At 34.5% G+C, this 13,432-nt stretch overlaps 1 protein-coding gene across 1 annotated transcript in view; it reads right to left on the reverse strand.

Moving 5' to 3' along the window:
- LOC145262702 (transcription elongation factor A N-terminal and central domain-containing protein 2-like) overlaps positions 1-13,432 on the reverse strand; it is a 624,264-nt gene that overhangs the window by 26,592 nt on the left and 584,240 nt on the right. Inside the window, exon 4 of the mRNA XM_080119827.1 lies at positions 9,468-9,679. Within this exon, the coding sequence (XP_079975953.1) occupies positions 9,468-9,679 (212 nt within the window). The remainder of the gene's footprint in view (positions 1-9,467; positions 9,680-13,432) is intronic.

Consider the following 13,432-nt stretch of genomic DNA (forward strand, 5'->3'; position numbering starts at 1 on the left):
GAGCAAGATATATATTTAATAATAGAAATAAATTTACAAGGTCGCGACACTGGACATTTTTTTTTTTTTTTTACAAAGTCACCACTTATCAAGGCCTCGAGGCCACTCGAGGATAAAGGTTAATGAGTGTACAGCGGTTAAGGGGAACATGTTGTAGTTATATTTAGTAGTGGAAATTTGGTAAATTGGATTACTTAAGAATTTGTTCACATTGGACTTGAAGACAACTATATTGTAGTCAGTTGAAAAGCAGAAAAACGGAACAGAGTTCCACAGGCGGGCAGTTCTAAGAAGGAAGCTTTTTTCATGGAATGTACGTTTAGGTTTAGGCACAGATAAAGAGTGGGGGAAATTATTGATAGTGGTTTCAGCTAGACGAGCGTTTTTTTGTGAAAGTCAGGACAGGGGTGGGGGGACCATAGATTGGAGCTCAGATGAGCACTTGCCATGAAAATAATGATAAAGCAGAGACAGGCTCACAACGTCTCTTCTGTGATACATATAGCAAAAGATATCTACACGTGTGCCCCCGTATCAGTTTTCATTGGTTGATCCTTTAAATTTCAATTTCATCTGAGCATCTTAAAGGGTTGTAAAGTAAAAAAATAAGTAAAGTGGTTAACTATAGTCAGGGGCAACCCGTAGGCTCCCTTTTAATTAGCTACTCTGCCAAAATGTAAGAGAGGGCACTACTCCTTTTCCCAGGACTACTCCACTTACCCTTTATCTTCATCTTATAATACTGAGTGTTTGAATCTTTGGTATGACCAAGAGAGGATTGAACCCTGCATCTCTTTACACCTGACTTATTATCGAACACTAACTATGATGCCAAATTGAGGGTGACTCGTTCCATTTGAAAAGTCAAATATTGATAATCTAGCAACATTTGTTTATTATACTTTTTCATGGGATAAAATAAAAAATTACAAATAGGTTTTCTGCAAGATTAAGAGAGAAACATTTAGAAGTGTAAACTTAAAAACTTCTTTTTTTTAAAGAAAAAGAAAGAAAAGAGGTGCTTCTTTAGAAGATGGCCCATATTGACTTGAATCCCTCTGGTTATGATTTACAGAATAAACTGGAAATGGCCAAAGCAGTTTACGATTTGAAAACCACCAAGAAAAAAATAAATAAATAAAAAATAAAATAAATAAATAAAAAATAAATAAAAAATAAAATAAATAAATAAAAAATAAAATAAATAAAAAATAAAATAAATAAAAAATAAAATAAATAAAATAAAATGAATTAAAAAATAATTAAAAAATAAAATAAATAATAAATAAAATAAATACAAAATAAAATAAATAAAAAATAAAATAAATAAAAAATAAAATAAATAAAATAAAATAAATGAAAAATAAAATAAATAAAAAATAAAATAAATAAAAAATAAAATAAATAAAAAATAAAATAAATAAAAAAAATAAAATAAATAAAAAAAAATAAATAATAAATAAAATAAATAATAAATAAAATAAATAAAAAATAAAATAAATAATAAATAAAATAAATAATAAATAAAATAAATAAAAAATAAAATAAATAAAAAATAAAATAAATAAAAAATAAAATAAATAAAAAATAAAATAAATAAAAAATAAAATAAATAAAAAATAAAATAAATAAAAAATAAAATAAATAAAAAATAAAATAAATAAAAAATAAAAAAATAAAAAAAAATAAATAAAACATAAAATAAATAAAAAATAAAATAAATAAAAAATAAAATAAATAAAAAAAATAAAATAAATAAAATAAAATGAATAAAAAAAATAAATAAAAAATAAAATAAATAAAAAATAAAATAAATAAAATAAAATGAATAAAAAAAATAAATAAAAAATAAAATAAATAAAAAATAAAATAAATAAAAAATAAAATAAAGAAAGAATAAAATAAATAAAAAATAAAATAAATAAAAAATAAAATAAATAATAAATAAAATAAATAAAAAATAAAATAAATAAAAAATAAAATAAATAAAAAAATAAAATAAAGAAAGAATAAAGTAAATAAAAAAATAAAATAAATAAAAAATAAAATAAATAGTAAACACTGAAACAAATGCAAAACGAGATTATTTTAAGGTTTTAATATTTTTAACATCCTTCAAATTTGAAAAAAAAAAAAAAACAACTTTTTATCTCTTTCTCTGTCTGTCTGTCTGTCTGTCTGTCTGTCTGTCTCTCTCTCTCTCTCTCTCTCTCTCTCTCTCTCTCTCTCTCTCTCTCACACGCTTACGTTTCAGACAGATAGTTGATTAAAACCATAAGTCCCCGTCAGGCGACTTAATAAATAGTTGCTTTCCACAAAAGAAACTAGTCCGACCATTTGTTAAAAACATTAGTCTGTCCAGTGTCGCAACCTTATACATTTGTTTTGTTTCGAACTATTATTTCTTCTTCCTCCTAATTTGGATGGCAAAAAACTATTTTTTCAACGGAGACTCTTGTGATGGAAATTACCCGAAACTTGACTGGTTCAACTGTGTTCAAATCTAAGTTATATTATCAGTAGGAAGTGGAATCTAGAAGGAAATTGGAAAATACACTTGTTTGCTTGTAAGCGGTTGGGAACGCGCTTGGCTGGTCGTCGGAGGGGGTAGGATAGAGATGGGAATATGTCTATATGGGTGACGGGGGTGGGTTGGATTGAATCGGGGGGGGGGGCTTTTCTTAGGTTATATTTTCGGTACATTTAAAAGTTTTAATGTAAATAATACTGGGATGGAAGGCATAGTGTAATTCTAATCGTGGAGACCAAATGCGCTGGTTTTTAAATAATTGCTTATTTAGGGGGCGGGCTCACCAGTGGGGTTTAGGGGTGGTGGTTAGATGGTTCTAAATTTAGGTTTTAAGTCTTTAGCCCTGGGAAGGGGTTTCTAAGCTATTTTTTCATTGGGCCTAGGTTTTATATTGTTTAGGTTATATTCTCGTTGCATTGTGTGCTAATTAATCTTTTTCGTCCCTAATGAACCATACGCTAGACGCCGCATCATCCCCATGCTATCTAGCACCTTCTCCACTCTTCTGATGAGAAGCATTAGGCTTCGAAATGCCCTGGCATAAAGAGTCCATTATATCCCCCAAATTTTGCCTGTATTCCATTATTCAATAAATGATCGATTCTATATCTACCAATATATAGTTTTGTGTCTCCATTTCATACTCTTGTATAAGCTCCAATAATAATTGTTGAGCTTGGCATTATCCGGATAAGTCTCCTTCTGTGGAATTGAACTTTCTCTTTTCCTTTTACATTAACGTATATATATGTGTTTGAATGTGTATGTTGAGCAAAAAAAAAAAAGAAGTGGTAGTAGGAAGGCAGGCTCGAACCCGTACCGCAAAGGAGGAAAAGAATAAAAGAATGGGGAAAAAACCTGACGTCTATGCTGTTACGACTACCGCCAAACTGGAAGTAACATTTCTTTAAATTAAGGCTAGACAATCGAAAGGAGATGATGACTTTCGAATATATCGGCGAAAAAAGCGCCCCCCCCCCTCGTTGAAAAGTGCCCAATTGAAGGTGAAGACATTAATGTTTTTAACCAAAAAAAAAAAACATAAAAATTGGACACTTGATGATTGGGCCAAAATTGTTCGGTCTGACGAAAGTAACTTTTAGGTAAGTTAACAGCTTCTATTTCCTAAACTTTGAAAGGAACAATTGAATTTTTTATATGAATACACATCCATAACATCTATTCAAAAATTGTAGCAAATTCTAATTATTTTCATCAGATTTTTGGCACCCCTGGAGCGGTTTATATTCGCCGTAGGAAAGGAGAAGCATTTTATTCTGATTGTGTGGTTCCAACTGTCAAATTTGGAGGAGGAAGCGTAATGATCTGGGGCTACATAACTTTTTTAGGTACTGTGAAGGCATGTGAAGACGTGTGAAGGCAGAATGAACTCCACAATTTATACTAACATGCCGGAAAAGGTTTACCAAACTTCTTTGACTAAAATATTTAATATATTAAAAAATATTTAGTGATGTAATTTTCCAACAAGATAATTTCCCACGCCATACATCAAAAGTTTCAATGAGTTGGTTTGAGAAAAAAAGGATTACAGTGATGAAGTGACCCCCTTAATCCCCAGACCTAAATCCCATAGAAACTTTGAGGTACCATTTCGGGAAAAGAGTGAGAATGCCTAAATGTTCATCAAAAAAGAATTAGAGGCCAAACTTCATAAAGAGTGGCAGAAAATAGATCCTACCACCTGCAACAATTTAGCCAATAAAATGTAAAAATGAATAAAAGCTGTTATAAAGGCAAAAGGAGGACATGTCAAATATTGATTGTTGTTTAAATAGATTTTTTAATGTTTACTTTTCTTAACCTTTAAATATATACATTTGAATCATAATTTCGATTTTTCATTGGTGCTCCATAATTTGGACCATGGCTGTATATGAATAGCTGTGGTTTTCTAGATGTTAATCCAGTGAAACTCAAGTGTTAATAAAAGAGTTCACAATAACAAGCAGTTGTACTATTCATATTTAAAACGAGTCGAGACTTGCGAATCATCATGGTACAATTATTTGGATCAGCTTAGATATGTTATTTGCACAAAATATAAAAATTTACATTCTGTAAGAATTAGACACAAGGTCATCAAAAGCGTGGGTAAAATAACGGTCGTTAGTCCACTTTGTTCTAGAGTAGTGTAGGTACGATTCCAACATTTTTCCTGATTCCACTGCAATTACGGATCCTGTTCTTTATTCTGATTCCAATACAATTTCTGATTTTAATTCTAAAATTACTTAAAATGTAGAATTCGATTGGGGTGGTAGCAGAAAGTAGTCATCTACTTTTAAATACTACCATTTTCTTTTCAATTTGACAAACTTTTTAATCTTTTCTCTTTAAGTATCACATCCGAGATGTTGATAAATTGGAGAGATTTTCATCTCTATTCCTCACATATGACAACAACGGAAAATTAAATTTAAAAAAATAAAAAAATGAATGAAAACTAAGTAAAAAAATCGTTTTTGGAATAGGAAATTTGGCTCACATTTTTCCAATTCTGATACCCACTCCAAAATTCTGATTTTTCCCATTCCCAATTCTGATTAATCGTCCCAACACTAGTCTAGATAAAAATGTCTATCCTTCTCTTAACTAGAATCATATCAGTCATCACAATACATTATCTGTGATAACTCAAAGGGATTTGCAATAGTGGTTAAAATAAAGAGAGAGTACTGGAAATCTGGGGAAACTTGTCATTCAGATTCCAGAGAGAGCACCTTTTTGTTGTAAGTGATCGCTCCTTCTCCATAAATGCACCAACCTCGATGGGTACTATACAAAGAGGTTATGAAGGATTAGTGTATGAAAATACCAAGGAGGAAGAACACCAACCAAACCTCCACTGGGAGAGTGCAGGGAGTACTGGAATCTTGAGGAGGTTTACTGCCACCCAAATTTCAAAGAAGACCAACAGTCAGTATCAAAGAAAAAAAAATCAATGGTAAACTGCTGTTGTAGCCATGTATTGCAGCAGTTATAAAAGAGACAAAGAATGCTGGAAACTTAGGGATACTTGTTGTCATTCAGACCCCAGGAAATACCATTTGTTATTGTTGGTGAGCAATCGCTGATAATGTCTTGTCTTAGAGTTAGGGTCAAGGTTAAAACTCCTAGTGATTAAATAATCATCTCATTCTGAAAAATTCTTTTACAGAAGTCCAATGGAACTGAAACTACTAGAAATCCGATTATCTGCACCTCCACCCACGACCCCCAAAAAAGAGCTAGCTGCCACCATTCTCGGCTTGTTCCACACAAAATAGTTGTGAAAGGTCAAGCAGAATGAAAAGCCTGGGGAGGAAGAGCACCATCTTGACCTCCATTGAAAAATATTGAAATCTTGGAGTGGCTTAGTCTCACTCTAATTCAAGAGAAACATAGCAGTTATTATTCGTGAAAAATAAATAGTAAATGACTGTTGCGATAAAACAAGATAATTTCCAATATTTATTGCAAGAGGCAAAGATTGCTGGAATTTGGGGAGACTTGTTGTCATGGAGATTGTAGACTACTTGTTATTGCCAGTGAGCAGTCATTGATAACGATTTGTGTGAAAACTTAACAGATACTACTACTACTACTACTACTACTACTACTACTAATAATAATAATAATAATTGTAAATTAACTACCCTCCGCCCCTACCTTCTGCCCCCTTTTTCTTTCATGTGTTGCTATAAACAGGCGCCTCACCAAATAAGTGATGTAATGTTATGACCCTTTAGGCTGTGATCATAGCATAGTATCTGTTAACTGTGGCAAGCGGGGTCAAGGGTCAAAACATTATTATTATTGTTATTGTATTCTTATTACTTGATTTGAGCGACGGATGGTCGCTGGATCAGTTATTATGATTAGAAGAATAAACAATTAAATTGGGGAAGAAATGATTGGCATGTGAATCGCAAAAGGAATGTGAAAATAGAAAATATACGTAAACATTATTTTGGGGTTTTGAATAAACAAATAACTAGTTGTGGACATTAGGTTGGTCTGAGACATGCAATTAGGTGACATAAGAGGACACGTGATGTAGTTAGTTTTGGAGAGATTCCGGGAGTTGAGGATTGACCACCAGAGTGGACAGACGTCTAGACAGGTGTGGACAGACAGCTAGGGAGCGAGCTGTAAGAATAGAAAATGTAGACAAACTGCAGATCCTGTGAAAACCATTTGAGACAACTGTAATAAATTTATATTATAAAAATATAAAAGTTGTTTTAATGGTTTCACAAATAAGAACAGATGTCTCAATTGGATGGTGCTGATCGCTTCATGGTTCGTCACGGAGCAGCGGGAAAATACAGAAGATCTCTTCAAGAAAAAAGGTATGAAGCATATATTATTATTCTTATATATGAACTGTAAAAATATCCCGTGTGATAAGTCTGATACAACATGACTCAGTTTATACGTCAATATCATGTCCTCCTGGGTAAACAACATACCCAAATTATATATACATTTATTATCTGTCTGTTAAAAGAACAATATCTTACATCCACTACATAACACATGACACGTTTTAATATATCATCTCCTCCAATAAAAATCAATATACAACAGTGAGGGTCAAGGAGGATTAAAAGACAGAGGAGAGAGAGAGCACTAATCAGACTTCCGCAGGATGAGTATAAGGACTGGGATCTTGGGGAGGCCTATTGCCATCAAAATTCCAGTGAAAACCAATGGTCACTGCCAATGATGAATCAGTGGTAAGTGGCTGCAGCGATTACGCAAATTCATCTGCAAAGGTTATCAAAAGAGGCGGGGAGTACTGGAAATCTGGAGAAATTGTTGTCACTAAGATTCCAGAGGACCCCACAACTTGTTTTCAAAGAGAAATCTTTGATGATTATGGCCTGTGTGACTACTTCTAACGAGCAGCAATAATAATAATAATAATAATAATAAGTAACCCACATAAACTACGAACACTAACCAGCCACAAGGAAACTGCCACAGAAGTAAAACAAAATGGCAGAAGGAACACTGCATGCAACCAAGGAAATTGAAGACACTTTATAAAATGTACATCTCCCTCTAAAAAAAAGAAAAAAGGCATCAGTCTCGGCTGATATCACACAAAATAGCTGTGAAGGGCCTAAAAGGATGGAAGGACCAAATAGAGAAAGCACGGTAAATATCCAGATCCGCTACTACAGAACACCGACCACTCTAATTTGTTTTTTTATAGGTAATTGAGGTCGCTGAAAACGAATCTGATAGTCAAACTTGGGGCAAATTTACCGTTTGCATGGTATTAACCCCCGAACCCACGAATAACTTTCCACCATTTTGCAGCTTGCGCGTGCGCTGCAGCATGAACGACGGCTTGCTTCACCTAGCAAACTGCCTTCTCACATGGCGTACCAATCAAAAAATTACAGACTCACATTTTTTTAATGACTTACAGTTAAAGAAAAGTACAACAAATTGGGGGACTTTTTTTTTTTTTGTCTCACGTATTTTTTGATGTGGTTTACAAAAACATAAGCACCCAACATCTTTATGTTTTTCATTCTTTTTTTTGCGGGAGGGGGATTCAATTATAGAACTTATGTGGCTTAATAGGTGCTTTTGCAGTTAAACGTTTTTCCGTAAGTAACGCACGGATATTTACCAATTAGAACACCATTTAACATTTTCCGAAGATTTTACTATTTACATTGGGGGCGCGAGCGGAGGGGGGGCGGATGTGATGTTGGGGCGCGCGCGCTCCAACATCACATCCGCCCCTCCCCCCGCTCGCGCCCCCAATGTTCCAGGTAAAAAAAAAAACAGATAAATTAACCCCCCCTACTCCAACTTGGAGTGCTTTCCTTTTCTTGTTTTATTTCTTTTTCAGCTAATTTTAAATTTTCCACCCAAAAAGTGCTATAATGTATTTTTGAAAATTAGAAAATTCTATGTCCTGGAAAAAAAATCCTCTCCCCCAACGTAGTTTGCTTGGTGAAGCTGTCGTTTATGCTACAGCGTGCATGCGCGTAGCGTAAACGGAAGCTGCAAAATGGTGGAAAGTAGTTCGTGGGTTCAGGGGTTAATACCATGCAAACGGTAAATTTGCCCCAAGTTTGACTATCAGATTCGTTGTCAGCGACCTCAATTACCTGTATAAAAACAAATTAGAGTGGTCAGTGTTCTGTAGTAGCGGATCTGGATATTTACCGAAAGCACTAATCAGACATCCACTGGATGAGTGTGAAGAATACTGGGACTTTGGGGAAGCTTATTGCCACTCAAATTCGAGTGAAGATCCATGGTCGTTGCCAGCGATAGATCAATGGTAAGCAGCTGTTGCGATAATGCAAAGTCATTTCCCAAGGTTATCGAAAGAGGTGGAAATCTGCTGTTCTTATCAGTGAGCAATCTCACTCGCGTGGACCTGTGTGCAAACCTGCTACTGCTACTACAACAATAATAATAACAATAACAATAATAATAATAATAATAATAACAATAATAATAATAATAATAATAAGAAGAAGAAGAAGAAGAAGAAGAAGAAGAAGAAGAAGAAGAAGAAGAAGCCATTTAAAAACTAAAAAAAAAAAATGGTTATTGATGAGTATTGACCAAAACTTTGAAGAGAAAGGAGAAAATATCGGAGTGGTGTGGGGAGTAAAAAAAAAAAAAAAAATACGAAAACAAACAAATGAAATTAAATCGAGAAAATTGGAAAGAATATTTATTATGTGCGTGGAAAGTGATAACGACTTATCTAACATATCAATCATATTTCTTGAATAAATAAAAGATGACAAAAACAAAGGGATAAGGAAAAAAAGAACGACGACAAAAAGAAAAAGACGACAACAAAGAAAAAGAAAGAAGGAAAAGATAACAAAATAAAACGGTGTTAAAAAAAAAACATAAAGAAAGAAAGATCCATGAAAATACGTATTTTTACCTCTTCTTCCTCTTCTTCCTCTTGTCTAAGAGCCTGAGCAATAAAGGACCGGGCAGCTTCTCTCACTTTGGTGGTGGCCCGATCGCTTTGCACCTCGACTGGCGCACGCCGGTCCTGTTCTAGGAAGAATCGGTTCCATTTCTGACACAGGCGGTGCGAGAGTCGCCTAACTTGATCATCCTCGTGCGTACAAAGCCGTTTCACGGTACGTCCTGAATAATAATAGCAAAGAATCAAACGCGTACAAAAAAATAAATACAAATAACTATGGCTGTGACGAACTACAAAATTAACATGGGTTTGTCAGGAGAAATTTTCACTAGCAAACCAAAACAAGTGTGTGTGTGTGTGTGTGTGTGTGAGAGAGAGAGAGAGAGTGTATGAGAGAGAGAGAGAGAGAGAAGGAAAAAGAAAAGAAAAGTGAACTAGTCATACATACGAAACAAGTGCGCGCTTGTGTGCGTGTGTGCTTAGTTGATATATCTTCCTTTGCAGGCTTCTTGCAGTAAACTGGGGAAGAAGAAATGGTCACTTTCTTCGTTAGCATTAGGCGGCCTCTTTAAGAAAAACATCTCGATGCTAGCGTTTATAACATAACAACTAGATTCCATATGCTGTTGATGCCAAAGTCGTTGTCTTGAAGGTTTATTCTACTTTTAAATTAATGAGAAAACAAAAACCAAAATAAATAAATAAACGGGGTTTCTATTTCATTACCTCTCCACGAGGACAAAGTTGAACAAATGGTCGAATATGGGGGAAAATCCAGCTTCCCCGAAAGACTGGATTCGAACAAAAATAAAAATTGCCTCAGACTAGAAAGATTTCTTCTCCATTGATCGAGGACAGAACAAACTAAGTTTAATGCGATGAAAAAAATGTGTTACTGTTACACCCGATAAATGTTGTTTTGTTGTTTTTGTTAAACATTAGGCACTTGTGCACTTTTGCCACTGTGCTGAAATAATAACGTTATTATTTTGAAAGCTATTCTTAACATAGGGAGGGTGTGTGTGTGTGTGTGTGTGTGTGTGTGTGTGTGTGCGCGCGTGCACGCGCGTGTGTGAGTGTGTGTGTGTTTAAACTATTCTGTGCTTCCACCTAGCAATTAAAAAAAAAGATATCGTGAAGAAGCTCCTGAAAAAAAAAAAAAAAAAAAATTTAAAAATAGCGCGGTGGCAAAAGTACACGAACACCAAAATTAGTAAATGAGGAATCATTTTGAGTTAATATCTATTTAGTATTACACCTTCAATCATAAGAACACGGTTGAAATATGTTGAAATAATCGCTAGAAGAAAAAAAATGGAGCCTGCGTGCAAGCAAAAGTTAACAATTATTTCAGCCTATGTACACATTTCTGTACTTCTACTGTTTATCGCCGAAAATGGAGACGCCATTTTTTTTTCGGGCACCTGTTGTTAAAATCGGAGGGAGAAATCAGTGTTTTAAACTATGACCGAAGTAGGAAATAAATAACAAAAAATTTACAAAATTGTTTTATCAAAATTATATTTTCTTACGCAGACGTTTCAATAAATGTCTTTACAATTATATTTTGGGTACTTGTACAGTTTAATAAAGACATTTAAAAAATGAAAATATCGAAAAAAAAAAAAAAAAAAAAAAAAGGTTATATTGCATATCCGTTTTGGACTGAAGATCTCCGAAAATAAATTTAATTTAATCTGATCGAGTAGATTTTTTTTTTTTTTTTTTTTTACAGCGGAAAAAACACATTTTTATGAGAACGCGTTTAAGTCGGCCATCTTAGACTTTTTTTGAACACGTCAGGGGGAGGTAACTCAATTTACAGCGCCGACACCCTCTCCCCATCCTTAATACTAGCTTTTCTTCCTAAAAATCGAAATTTTTGCTCGGTATCATAACAAATTGTATTTTTGCTGTAAAAAAAAAAAAAAAAAAAAAAAAAAACTACTTGATGAAATTAAGTGAAATTTTTTTCCGGAGAACTTCGTTCGATAACGGATACGTACAATATAGCCTTTTTTGGATATTTTCATTTTTTTTAATGTCTTGATTAAACTGTACAAGTACTGTCATGTTCATTTTCTGTTTTTAATAATAATAAAAATACGTTTCACGAAAAGTTTTCTCGATTTCATTAATTAAATCGAAACATTTCCAATTAAACAATTACGGGTATATGTTCTCTTTCATTTTAGTTACTTTTTTCATAGTTCTTTCCTGAAGTAATTAATATCTAGTTTAATGTTTTTTGTAAGTTATTTCTAACTTCGGTCATAGTTTAAAATTATATCATACGGTATCACTGGTAGAATACTTAACAATTAAATCCTTCTTAGATAAGAGAAAAATCCAGGTTGTCCTCGACGGTCGTACATCTAAACAATATGATATAAATGCGGGGGTGCCCCAGGGTTCTATCCTTGGACCTCTATTGTTCCTGATATTCATAAATGACCTCCCCGACAAAATTGCCTCTGAGATGGGTATATATGCTGATGACACTACACTCTATGGCAGGCACAACAAGAAGACGAATGAACACATTTCTAAAGAAATAGCAGAAACACTAGAGGAAGACCTCCAATCTGTGGTGGAATGGGGACAAAAGTGGTTGGTCGCGTTCAATGCTGCCAAGACTCAACTAGTTTCATTCAATAATTACAAGAAACCTTCTCTACCACCTATAGCAATGGCCAACGACTCTTTATCTGAGAGTACATCTTTCAACCTCCTTGGCCTAACGTTCACAGGAAACATGAGTTAGAACAATTACATTGAAGGCATTGCCAGGGCCGCTGCAAGAAAGGTGGGCTCTCTCTACCGTGCTAGAAAACTACTAACACCCGAAAGTATCCTGTACCTCTATAAGGCCACCATTCGCCCATGTATGGAGTATTGCTGTCACATCTGGGCTGGTGCATCTGCTATTAGTCTCTCGCTCCTTGACAAGGTTCAAAAGAGAGTCGCAAACCTGATAGGCCCTGAACTGGCATCTAAGCTTCAGCCTCTGTCCCATCGACGAAACGTTGCATCCCTCTGCCTTTTCTACAAGTATTTTAGTGGTGAATGCTCTGACAAACTGCAATCACTTGTGCCCCCATGATGTGAGCACCCTCAGGTCATGTAGTTCTGACAATAGCCAGGGGTTGAAGGACAGAAGTCAATCCTGTGTGAAAATGCAAGTTTTGTGCACTTCTTTAAGTGCTAATGTTAGCACTGGGAGAGAAATTCTCCATCAAGGGTATAGGGCAGAGAGTACTATATCCACCTGTCAACATGTAAAAACCAAGAGGAGAATGGTTTTGGAAGAGTTACGCGAACTCAAGTTGGACTGGGGTATGCAGATTCATGTTGAGTGTAACTCGATAAAGAATCCCATGATGAATCCTGTCGAATTTGCTGACTACATGGTGTATAGAGTGTAGGTCATGTTCTGCAGAGATCACTTGCAGAACATTCATTGTATGAAGTTGCTCCTTTAAGTAGAACGCTTCCTGTTTTGGAGTCACATGCAGGTGTTATCATGTTTAAATGTTTTTTGAAGATCTGCCTCAAAGTAGCTCCCTGCAGTATTGCAAAAGCTATCGAAGTCAAGATCAATTTGTCCTGGGGTGTTTCTGAGGCGCTCAGGACCATCTTATACTTAGTTAAGAGTGAGTTTTCTGATGCTGAGATGTTTGTTTCAATGCTGAACACAAGAAGATTGGATCTCTCCTTGATAGGAGTTTACCATAAGTATTACATCTCACGCTACCTGAGTGTTTCTGACACCTATACTCATCTGTGTTTGTTTGGCTATATGTATATAGCTAAACAAACGTTTAAAACTGTAATTGCCTTGCAGAATTTGTGCAGAATTTGGGTTTCAGTTTTATTTCATTCCACCAAGTTGAAGAACTTATCAAAGCTTAGGGTTGATTTGATTCGTCCCTCTTGTAGCACTGGTGTTGATCTCACTGGGCTCTTGTGGTTAC

This window comes from Euprymna scolopes, chromosome 3 (genome assembly GCF_053919585.1).
Source record: "Euprymna scolopes isolate OS-2025 chromosome 3, ASM5391958v1, whole genome shotgun sequence".
Classification (NCBI taxonomy): domain Eukaryota; kingdom Metazoa; phylum Mollusca; class Cephalopoda; order Sepiida; family Sepiolidae; genus Euprymna; species Euprymna scolopes.